The sequence below is a fragment of the Elgaria multicarinata genome, chromosome 8, assembly GCF_023053635.1.
Source record: "Elgaria multicarinata webbii isolate HBS135686 ecotype San Diego chromosome 8, rElgMul1.1.pri, whole genome shotgun sequence".
NCBI lineage: Eukaryota > Metazoa > Chordata > Lepidosauria > Squamata > Anguidae > Elgaria > Elgaria multicarinata.
The window spans coordinates 11,399,677-11,411,915 of NC_086178.1; the positions used below are offsets into that span (position 1 = coordinate 11,399,677).

General features: G+C 43.6%; 1 protein-coding gene across 1 annotated transcript in view; it reads left to right on the top strand.

Annotated features, from left to right (window-relative positions):
* Window positions 1–1,639: 1,639 nt before the first annotated feature.
* VWA5B2 (von Willebrand factor A domain containing 5B2) overlaps window positions 1,640–12,239 on the top strand; it is a 40,196-nt gene continuing 29,596 nt past the window's right edge. Inside the window, exons 1-6 of the mRNA XM_063131849.1 lie at window positions 1,640–1,796; window positions 2,616–2,777; window positions 3,886–4,105; window positions 5,779–5,933; window positions 9,614–9,745; window positions 10,850–10,974. Coding sequence (XP_062987919.1) covers window positions 1,658–1,796; window positions 2,616–2,777; window positions 3,886–4,105; window positions 5,779–5,933; window positions 9,614–9,745; window positions 10,850–10,974 — 933 coding nt within the window. The 5' untranslated portion in view covers window positions 1,640–1,657. The remainder of the gene's footprint in view (window positions 1,797–2,615; window positions 2,778–3,885; window positions 4,106–5,778; window positions 5,934–9,613; window positions 9,746–10,849; window positions 10,975–12,239) is intronic.

The window sequence follows — 12,239 nt, forward strand, 5'->3', positions numbered from 1 at the left end:
ACCTTTGCAAGTATCCCAGCAACCAGCAAGGATTAGGTGGAACACGAGAAACTGTCCAGTAGTTCATCTATATAACCAGGTACTTTCCACACAGGAAGACTATTTTCCTGAGCATGCAGAAGGGGAAGAATGGTTTCTCCCTGTATAATATCTTTTCCCTTACAGTTTGGCCAGCTGACAAAGAACCTTTCTAGAGTCAATGCTGGCCTGGGAAAGAGACATATTGGGGACTCCTCTATCATCTAGATTTTCTGACATTACAAAAGCTTTGTAGAAGAGGTGTACACTTTAGCACAGCCTTCCTGAAACCAGTCTCCTCCAGACTTTGGTACTACAACTGCCAGAATTCTTGACTATTGGCCATGCTGGCTGGACCTGATGGAACTTGACATCAAAAATATCTGGAGGGCACCAGGTTGGGGAGGGCTACTTTAACAGCTCCTATCCTGTGATGCTAACATGAGAAAGGTCCCAAAGAGTATTTTATTAATTTATTTTAAATTTGTGATTTTATTTAATCTGCATTTTACCGTTTATCCTGACAGATTTTATTGTTGACCATTGCAGCTGAGGGGTTAGTATAGTTTATATTTTTATTCAGTAAATTTATTCTGATGTCTTCCTATTTGTTTGGGTATCCATTCTGTGAATCTAGTTAGGAAGACGCTAAGGGCCAAACAAGGTGATGCATGAGTGGATTTCATGTTTCTGTAGTTATTTTGAAGCTGAAACAGCAGTACCATCGGTGGGTGCATCCTGATCCAGATCAGGACTGTGGCACACCATGCCTTTCCCCTCCACACTGTGGTTCTGATGCAAATGGTATCCCTAAAGCTACTATTCACCCCTGGAGGGAAGCTGCCATTAAAATCTGTACCGGGAGCATTCGCACAGTCTTCACTATGTAGGCACATGTGCATTGTCTCAGTCCTGATTTAGGCTGCCTCTGCTACAAAGTAGTCATGTATCCAGACACATTTAGGTCTTTGTTAAATGAGTAATTTATAGCACACTCTTTACTGGCTACTCACATATATTCGCAGGTCCTTTTGATGACACAGTCAGCTTTCTGCACTCCTGCTCCTTTTCTCAGTTTTAGCATGACAAAAAACACACCCTCAGAAAGCCTCTTCTGAGGTTACACTATAAAATGCCCACTAGAGGATGCTGTCCCATTGAAATGTACAGTCCATGTGGTTGCTGCTCTGTTCTCAGTATAATTGTGCTCATTTCAAATGTGGAAGAGAACTAGGAAGAGACCAGTGGTAAGGAAATGCGACCCCACCCCACCCCCGCCTGAAGGGACCCTTGTACTCTTGCCAATATATTTCATTTCAGACTGACAAACAGAATAAGTGATGTAACAATTGTTTGGTCACTTCACCATTGGCTTGAAATAAAGATCAGAGCAATGCACGTCTGGTCATGCAGATTGCTCCGTTGTAATAAAGGAGGTTGAAAACATCTGTGTTCATTCTGGAGGGGATTCTGAGACTTTGGCTCCTTCCCCTTGCTCCCAAAATCAGTTTCCCACTCCAATATGAAAAGAAGCTTCTGCCCTTGCCTTTTCTGTTGATTTAGCTTCCTCTCTCCTTTTTCCTAGTCTTTTCTCACCTCGGCTGTGGGCAGTGGGGCTTGTTAGTTCTACCTGAAGACCATGCCGGGCTTGTACTGCCTGCCAGCTTGGACCACCCTGCCTCTACAGAGCTCATGTGTGAAGGCCTGTGCCAATGGGTATTCCCTGGGACTCACTGTTCACCTTACTTACATCAACTTCGAGCAGCAGCCTGTAGAAGGTAAGAGCTGTTTGGAGCTTCACTGGCAGATTATGCCTGAATAGATGGTAGACAATGCTGTTCCAGATTTAATAGATATTTATTTATTTATTATAGTACTTTTATCCCACCCTTTAGCCAACATGACACAAAAGGAAAGGGGATTGGGAGGGAGGAGGAAAAAAAAGGAGCAATTTCAGGCACTTGATTCCTAGTTGCAAAGTTCAGCAGCTGCTTCCTTTCCCTCCGATGGCCTTAGCAGCGACAGTTGGCACTGGACTCTTTATTTTTGTGCTGCTTCAGGTGCATGACTCCTTTTGGCAGACAGATAATTTATGTATAGATATGGACCACTTCTTTGTTGCCATAGTGGTCATAGCTCAGTGGAAGAGCACTTGCACTGCACTTGCATGCAGAAGGTCCCAGGTTCTCCAAGTAGGACTAGGAAAGAATCCTGCCTGGCACCCTGCAGAGCCCCTGCCAGTCAGTGTCCAAAATACTGTGCTAGATGGACCAAGGATCTGACTCTGTTTTAAAAGGTGGCTTCCTAAATTCACATCAGCCACTACTCTTAAACTTTTTCTGGAAAGTTTTCATTCTGGAAGAGACCAGCAGACTCTTCTGGGTACAGAGTATATCTGTACCCTCAATTTGTGGTAGAATTAAGATGATTTACAATAGCTGTATGGATGAGGCTGAAGTTTCTTGCCCTGTATGAGTCTGGGAGTCATTTTACAAGTTATAACTACTTGTGATAGTTATAACAAGAAGGCAGATAAAATGAATGCTGGGTGGGTGGCGGACTGTTCCTTGGGGATCAGCGTGGCTTCTTTTGTACAGGAGTATTCGTTTATCCCCTGGAGGAGTCAGAGGTGATCTCCAGCTTTGAAGCTGTGACAGGAAGCAGAACCTTCACCTTCCAGATCCAGAACCGTCCCCGGGTGGAGGACTGCTGCCTTGACTGTACTGCAAGTTGGAACCAGCCACTCCGCTGCACTAACGGTTGGTTGTGGTAACATCTCCTTGCAGTGCTCTGTCCCCGGCACTGCTGAAATGAATAGCAGTGTGGGGCTGGAATCAAAGACACCAGCTCAAAGTGGATTCAAATAAGCATTTTCTTGGTGTGGAAGAGTTGCCAAAGGTGATTTTTCTTCTTCTGTTTCCATGAGATAAAGTGATCTGCTTCCCCACTCCAAGAGCACTATCTGTAGGCTAGAGCTAAAGGCGGGTTAGAGAGATCCATTTGACAGCTGGAATAGCTTTAGAGAAGCCTTCCCCAACCTGATGACCTCCAGATGTATCAGACTACAAGTCTCATCGCACCAGCCTGTGTGCAGCTAAAGGCCATGTTGGCTGGGGTGGATGGGAGTTGTAGTCAAACACTTCTGGAGGGCACCAGGTTGGAACACTGAAAGTTTGGAGCCCAGGGTTTTGGCAAAAAGATCAAAGAGAACAGTTCTGGGTCCAACTTTTTCTGGTTGTAAGACATAACCAGCAAAAGAGGAAAGATGGTTTTGAGCATTTCAGACAGTGGATATAATAGGATGGATATCAAATAGACCCGAATCCTATCACCCAAAGCCTCTCAATAATTGTTGCCATGCTTGAAGGTGCGAAACCTCTGTCTGCCCACTATACTTAACACCAATTTCAGGTAACTAGCTTATCATGCGGTATTTGATTAGGCACTGTTCAGTGAATTTGTATTTTTAATCTCTTCATGTGTATGTGACACAGGATCTCATGACAAGACTGCTTGCTAAATATTACCGAGTGGATATAGCTAAATCTACAGCTTTTGGCCTAACCCTCCTCCATTTGCCAAGAGTATACAGAATTTCTGGGATGTAAATACAATGTCAAGAAGCTTCAGTGAGATATAAAAAAGAATATTTAGAGTGGTTTCCCCCCACCTGCATCATGATTTTCCATCCCAGTGGTAGCTTTTAAATGGGAAGAGGAAGCAAGGGCTATGGGGTGACTCTAGTCTTTCCTTGGCTCTATGGGTAGAGATGTGGCTTTTAGACTCTGGCATAGAGAAGGTAGTAGCCTCCCCCATTAGTCTGCCCAAAGCACCTTCCTAACTGCCTCCTCTCTACCTTCTGCCTAGGCCACTTGGTCCTTGATGAAGACTTAGCTCGTTCTACTTTCGTCATCAGCACAGGTCCTATTGGGCCTTCAGAAACCTTGACTGTGAACTTCAGCAGCAGCCAGGAGCTGGCAACTCTGCCGAGCGGTGCATTGCGTGTCCTCTTCCCATCTGTGCTCACGCCCTTCATCGTATCCATTCCCGAAAGTGAAAGTGAGGCAGGAGGCTTGTGTGACGACAGGTTGGCCCTATGGTGATTTTCATGGCTTTCTCGGAGTCTCTGCTATGTGGGGTGGGTGTTGAGGAGGTTCTGGGAGCCACTGATAGCCATCAAGTATCTATGGCATGAGAAGGGTATAGGAGAGTAGAACTGTTTAGCTGACTCACACAGATTCTCATTTTGTACTCCAGCATCACCATACGTAAACAACCTTGCACTGTAGGACACTCTCCCAATGTGGTTTCCTGCATCCTAAGTCCCCTTGTTCTTTTGGCATCATGCACATCATGTCTGTTGGGTCTTCTAGTGGATAGATGCAGAAGAGAAAGAGAGAAGTTTTAGGGAGACTAAGGTGTGTGTAAGGAACTGGAAAGGCCTCAGAAGAGCTGTGGTCAGAGTGTGGATCCACAGTCCACAAGTCCAGGTAGTAGTCCTCAAAAGAGTTACTCATGCCGTGGACATGTGGCACACGTAATATAGGAGTCTGAGCCAATTGGAAGCTTGTTGGGAGTCACGTGACCACAACTCAGCTCAATACCCTCAGTTTTTGATGTTCAGAGGCAATGACCCGTGCTTCTAAAATCAAAATGGCACCATACATGTACAAGAACTAAGTATGAGCAGTCTTGGGGATCTCCATGGTTTGCAGAAATAGAAAAAAATATTTAGGTGTGGGGGGAAAGCAGCCTAATGAAGACTGAATGTGCTCAGTGGCCGCAGAATGCTGACTGACTGTTGTCGTGCTGTAGGGAGCAGAAAACCAGGTGGAATGGGGAATGGGATGGAGTATTGTGGTATCGCACTACCAGTTGGATGTTTGGTCTCGAGGAGACTGCTCTTGTGGTCCATGCAGTCCTTTCCTTTATCCTGTATTAGGACACTGACCCACACTCTAGTAAATCAGCTTGCTACTCACCCATACTGTATGTGTGATGCACAGAGACCACGAAGAAGAAAGATAGATTGCTTACCTGTAACTGTAGTTCTTCAAGTGGTCATCTGTACATTCACACAACCTACCAGTCAACCCATCTTCAGTGTCACACTCGAGATCAACGTGGGTACCGAAGTTCTCACTTCAAAGGTTACAATGTCAGTCGCAAGGAACTGAGGGAATAAGCAGGAACCTGCTAGGGACATACACAATGGGACAGTGGGAGAAGGTTCCCATCAAAATTCCTCAGCTATAGAGGTTTCCTAGAACAAGGCTCCACACAGGCACAGAGCCCACATGTGTGAAAGCACAGATGGCCACTTGAAGAACTACAGTTACAGGTAAGCAACCTGCGTTTTTCAGCATTCCTCCGTCTGAAAACAAAGTATCTCTTTCTAGCATTGTTCTGTTTCTTTCAGGATGTTGGGATGCATTTATAGGAACCTGGGGAAGTATGTGATTTAAAAATAAAAACGTTTCTTGTGAGATTTCCCTGTTTCCAGAAACAATATCATCATTGATTCACTTTAAGGCTGTTTTTGCATTCCCACCACCACCACCACACCAGTAAAAACAGCTGTGCAGCTTAATCCTATCTCTGAAGAGGCCTCTTTGCAGGCCTTGAGTTCTGTTGCAAATATACACCTTGTCCTGGAATGGGCCATTTGCAGGTCTCGCAAGTTAAGGTAACTTGTCAAGCTCAGCCATGCCCTGGTACAGACCAGGCAGCTCTGGTTTGTGACTTTTCTCTCTTCTTCAGCCCCACCAGCTGCTTTGGATCCACTGGTCTGAAGAGTGAGCAGTCTTTCCTCATGCCTCCCGAGGACACCGACATCTTCAGGGGTGAGGTTTACAACCCCTTTCCCTACGAGTTCACCTTTGAGATGCTGGTTAAGGGGCCCTGTTTGCTGGCAGGTATGATATGGCTTCTATTGTTTGCATGTGTTTGAAGGGTCAGTATTGCTGGTAGGGCACATCGCAAACAGATATGGACAGGCAGGAAAGTGCACTTTATGACTTTCCCAACCCTACAGTATATGTGCACAGAGATAGGGGGTTGGACTCGATGGCCTTATAGACCCCATCCAACTCTAAGATTCTATGTCTTTTCTGTACTGATTTCCCCTTCTGCTCCTGGCAACCCACACATCAAAAGGGAATCATTTGGATACTAGTGCAGCATACGTGGCTTTCTGGTTCAAAAGTAGGTTTGATACTATATTTTTGAGGTTTCAAATTTTCATCCTATACTTAAGATGAATAAGAAGGGGTAGCGTAGAGTTTTAGAAATGGCTGCTAAGTAAATACTGTTCGCATTTTGCTAGCATAGATATGTTCACGGCTGCCATTAGAGGGTTCTCTCCACTACCGCTACCTCCCACCCACCCCAATCCAAGGTTCATCCAAACGTGTGGATGGAGAATTCCAACATTATTCCATTCCATTGAATGGTACATCTTGCTTGGATCTTTGCTCAAGTGCTGGCCATTATTATGGAAGAGATGCCATCTCCAGGATTTGAAGCAAATAGGCTTTAACTTACAATTTAAACACCATTCTTTAGTGTTGTGAATTAAGTAGAGTGAAATTTCTTGCTGTCTGTTGATATAGCACACAATTTCTGGAATCCACCGTCACGGCAAGCAAGGTTGGGTTAACCCTTATGCTAAGTACTCCACAGAGTGGGACCCCATTAGGGTTCAGCCGTATGGAAGTTTATCGCCATGATCTAGCGCTAGGCTTCTTGGAAGATGTCTGTAAGGCAGAAAATGGTGGCTTAGTTCGAGGAGGAAGCAAGAGCCATGCCATCCCCCAGCTGTTGGAAAACTATAGTTTTGCCAGCGTGAGGAGTAGAATTCTCTCTGTGCCATGGAGGATTTCACAGTAGAGGACAGTAATGAGGTGGATAGGAATAAGAAGCTGTGTCCACATTTGCCTCCATATATGAATTGTAGGTATGAATTCTTTCAGATGGAGGGCTTCTAGCGCTAACACTTGAAAGGCATTGTGTAGCTGTTCTGTCTTTTCCTCCTTAATGCATTTTATAGGGGGGGGAAAGACAGGGCGTTTTTAATACAAGGCCGTTGATTGCTGTATCTACTTACAGAAGAAAATGTTTTAAGTAAAGAAAGAAAAAAGACAATTGCAGCACAATGCCTTCTGATTGGTAGTGTTAGGAACCCTCTCTCTGGAAACACCCAATGTCTTGATCCTCCATAAAATTCCATGAACGAGGCGGTGTAAATTACATGGCAAAGGTCTCATCTGGAAAAACCTTCAGACTGACTCCTGGGCTCAGTGATGTAGGAGCCTCCAATATTCAGCTTAGGGATCATCTGTGTATTTTTAAAGTAACAGTATTACCAAAACATACATGTATAGCAAATTATTATCATTATTATTATTATTATTATTATTATTATTATTATTATTTATTACCCGCCTCTCCCTCTGGATCAAGGCGGGGAACAACACTAAATAAAACATAATACATATAGATACATGGATATCTATTTTGTGCGTAAACTGCTTAGATATTTTATAATATTAAATGTAATATAAATAAATAAATATTGGGGAGCAGATTCCTGCATTTGAGGTTGGAACTCATATCCCTTCTGTTCACCCCACTGTCCATTCTTGATCCAGTAGCAGGTTACTTGAGAAGACAATGGGGGGATTCCACACGCCGTACTGAGGGCGCTTCCATGCGCCCCCAGTGCGACCCCAAAGCGATCGTGTAACTTGCCTAGCGAAGAGATGACGAAGAGGCGTCCTTGCCGCCGCCACCCACCTACCTCCTCGCCGGCTGGGTCGGAGAGCTCCGTCGAGCTCTCCGACCCGGCCGGCGAGGAGGTAGGTGCGTGGCGGCGGCGGCGGCAAGGACGCCTCTTCCTCGTCTCTTCGCCAGGCAAATTACACGATCGCTTTGGGGTCGCATTGGGGGCGCATGGAAGCGCCCTCAGTATGACGTGTAGAATCCTCCAATGTCAACTCTACCCTTTCATTTTCCTTCCTTTCTGGGCAAGAACAAATGCAGGTTATTTGCTTTTTCTGATCTCCCCCTGCACTTTTTAAAAAGAAATGTCTCTCATGATCTCACAAGACTGGATACTAGAATAATGTGAAAGATACCTTGTACTAAGCAGGTCCAAAGGGAAAGGAGAATGAATGAAACCATTCCCAGAAGTGCTTCTAGTTAGTTGCACCATGTGAAGGATTTATGTAGTAGCTTGTTGAAATTAGCTGAGGGAATCTTGGTTCTTTTTTTTTTTATAACTAAGGATTTATATAAGCTTTATTGCTGAGCTTATTCTTTTTCTCTCATGAAAGAATGATGAATGTGGGGGGCAGAAAGGAAGCAAAAGATGGGGGGGGAGGCGGAAGCAGCTTTGGAGAGCCTGGACCATATGCTTCAGACAGACAAGGGAATTAATCCCATTAGGAGTTGGCTCAAGTCCCATCCCTCTGAGAGGTGTTGCCCTCAATGTCATTCAGTCTAGTAAAAATGCCCGTCTTTCTGTCCTGAGGAATGACCTCTTTGTGATCTGTGCACAAAGGGGGGGGGGGAACTCTGCTGAAAATTTATCCTGCTTCACAAAAGTAGTATGTTTATGCTGGCATCTACGTAACTAAATAAAAGCTATGTAACTACCGTATTTCTTCAATTCTAAGACACACTTTTCCCCCCCATATAAACATCTCTAAAAACGGGGTGTGTCTTAGAATCGCGGGTGCGACTATTATTTCTTAGAATCAAAGCTTTTTTTCTGTTGGTGGTACTGAAATTAGTGTGCCTCTTACAATCAATGGCATCTTACAATCGAAGAAATACTGTATATGTATTTTTATTATTATTATTTTGCATGGTCTGTGGTGACCACAGTATTTAAGCCTTTATAAATTTTGAGATGCTTTGACAAGGAGTGATGGAAATTTTGAACAATGGATAACAAAGGGGCAATCAGGGAACATTCAGGTAGTTGTAGAGTATCTGGGCTGTGTGTTTTTGTAAACAATGTGCAAGAATACACACACACACACACACACACACACACACACAAATCTATACCATGAAAATCCGAAACATTAACATGGTGCATTTAAGTGGAGGCAGTCATCAATCACTGAGTCTTGAAGTTTTTATTTCTATTAACTGTTCAGTTCACATTACGCCTAATTCACACACACACAAACACATAAATGCAATAGTACCATACTTCTTTCACAAGGATGCAGTGGCTTCCATGTCTCAGAAATGTATATTTGTTTATTTTTCAATATACAAATGTTACATTTGCGTAATTGATACATTTATGTTTGTAGTGGCATACACACACATAAAAAATCACCACTTGATGCTGAGTCTTCAAATAAGTGCAGTTGTGTGAACCAGCCTATGTTCCGTGTAAGAACAAGTGCAGCTATTTCCATCTGACAAGCTTTATAGCAGCCTTCCCCAACCGGCTGCTCTCCAGATGTTGAAGGTCCTGCTGGCTGAGAATGATGAGGGTTGCTGTTAAATATATCCGGTATGAGCAATAAAGTCCTATCTCTCCCCTGCCCCTCCTATTTTTATTCATTTGTTCTTGCAGGATTGGAGAGCCCTTCACACGCGCTTCGAGCTGACGCGAATCCTTACGCTACCTCTGCCTCAACAATATGCATTACCTTGGCAGAGAAGCACAGATGTGACAGGAAACTGGAGATTATCTTGTATCCTTGCGGTAAGAGAGCCAGGAGAAGCTGTGATCTCTATGAGGTTTATCACACCAGTATTATACTGTGTAATCACTGTGGATTGCATGGAAAGGACTCAGAAGTTTTCCACCTTATAATCTGCTTTGATTGTGAAGTACTCCCATGCATCCTGCCTTAATTGTGCTATAAAGCCAAAAGATTTGCCGTATTTAACCCCTACTTTTTGAGTCTAACTTCCGAGCTGCCGCTGGGGCACAGGAGCAGGATTTTAAAGAAATACTTACATCTGTGTAATAGCCTTGTGTGGCGCAGAGTGGTAAGTGGCAGTTACTGTGGCCAAAACTCTCCCCACGGCCTGAGTTTGATCCCAGCGGAAGCTGGTTCTCAGGCAGCCGGCTCAGGTCGACTCAGCCTTCCATCCTTCCAAGGTCGGTAAAATGAGTACCCAGCTAGCTGGGGGAAAGCTAACTGCGACTGGGGAAGGCAATGGCAAACCACCCTGCTTCAAAGTCTGCCAAGAAAATGTCAGCGAAAGCAGACGTCCTTCTAGGAGTCAACAATGACTCAAGTGCTTGCACAAGAGGTTCCTTTCCTTTCCTTTCCTTTCTTACATCTGAGTAAGCTTTAAAGATAAAGACACCAGAATTGTCACAGTAATAGATATTAGGGAGAGCTTTAAGCATACCAAATTTGAATTGAATTGGGTCATCCGTTGATTTTTTAGGATTTTTTTACATTTCCCCCCTTAAATTCACTTCCTGGTATGCAAAGGATTGCAATATCTATGCTGCTTATGCAAATCATGAAGACTTTCAAGTTGCAATCCAAAAAAAAAACAACACCTTAGATATACTAACGATTGGTGCATACCAGGTATCTCCTATACGGAAACCATTATAAATTGTTCTTTGGGATGACAGCTTCCAAATGTTGGGCTGTTTCTGTGCAGTAAATGGGTCACCATGGGAGGAGGTGGCTTTTATTCCCATTTTACAGATGGGGAACCAAGACTGGGAATTGCCCAAATCCACCAATTCAATCATGGCTGACTGGGGTTTTTGAAGCAGCCCAACTCTCTATGCACTGGATCATTCTGACTGTCATACGTCTTTACAATCCCCCCACCCCAGAACCTCATCATCCACACCTGATCATCGAAGAGGGAACTATGACGTATCACGAATATGAGGCGCACATAAGGAACCGTCGGGATTATGCACGTATCGCCAAAAAAGACAATGATGGGGAGAGACAGGTAAGCAGATGGGGAGGGGGGAAACATTTTTCCGGTCGCATAAGGATGCTCTAAACATGGATTAAAATGACCAGGACCCAGAAGTAGCACCTTGCTATGTGGCACCAGTAACTGTTTGTGAAATAAGTGTTTCCAGACTCTGACCAAGTGCTTAAGCCCAGCACAACCAAATCTCCACAGCCTCTGGTATATCAAAACCCACATCGTTGTGGAAGGTGGGTGGGTGGAAGTCGTTGTAGTGCAGCCTTCCTCAACCTGGGGTGCTCCAGATGTGTTGGACTACAACTCCCAGAATGCCCCAGCTGGCTGGGGCATTCTGGGAGCTGTAGTCCAACACATCTGGAGCGCCCCAGGTTGAGGAAGGCTGTTGTAGTGCCTTGTGAATCAGCTTTTATTTATTTATTTACATTAAATACTTTAAAATACATTATAATATAAAATACACTATGGAACGATCTCCCCCGATGAGGCTCGCCTCGCGCCAACGTTGTTATCTTTTCAGCGCCAGGTCAAGCCTTTTCTCTTCACGTAGGCATTTAACAACATAGGCTGAGTTTTTCAACTGACCCCAGAATAATTGCTTTAAACAGATATTGTCTGTTTTTGTTTGTATTTTATGCCTTTTATGGTTTTAAATTTTGTATATTTGTTTTTAATGTTCAGTGTTTAAAACTTTTGTAAACCGCCCAGAAAGCTTCAGCTATGGGGTGTTATATAAATGTAATAAATAATAATAATAATAATAATAATAATAATAATAATAATAGCAATACTACAATTAAAATACATAATAATTGCTAAAACATTTATATAAAACCCAATTGTGGAACAATCTCCCTGACGAGGCCTGCTTGGCACCGATACTGTTATCTTTTCAACATAACTTTTCTCTTCTCCCAGGCATTTGGCAATATGTAATGAGCTTGGGTTTGTTTTTGTATGTTTTTGTGGTTTTAAAATGTATGTTTTTGTGGTTTAACATTTTTGTATATTGTTTTTAAGTGTTTTTATTCTATGCAGACCACCCAGAGAGCTTTGGCTATGGGGCAGTATACAAATGCAATAAATAAATAAAAAATGAAAAAAATTAAAACATAAAAGCCCATTAAAACCAACACAACACCATAATTACAAAACGAACAAACTGGGCAACACACTCCTGGATTTATTATATTTTTATCTTGCCATTTCTCCACGGAGCTCCAATCAGCATGCCATGTCCTTCCCCTTACACAAGGCAGGTTAGGCTGAGAGGTCACCCAGTG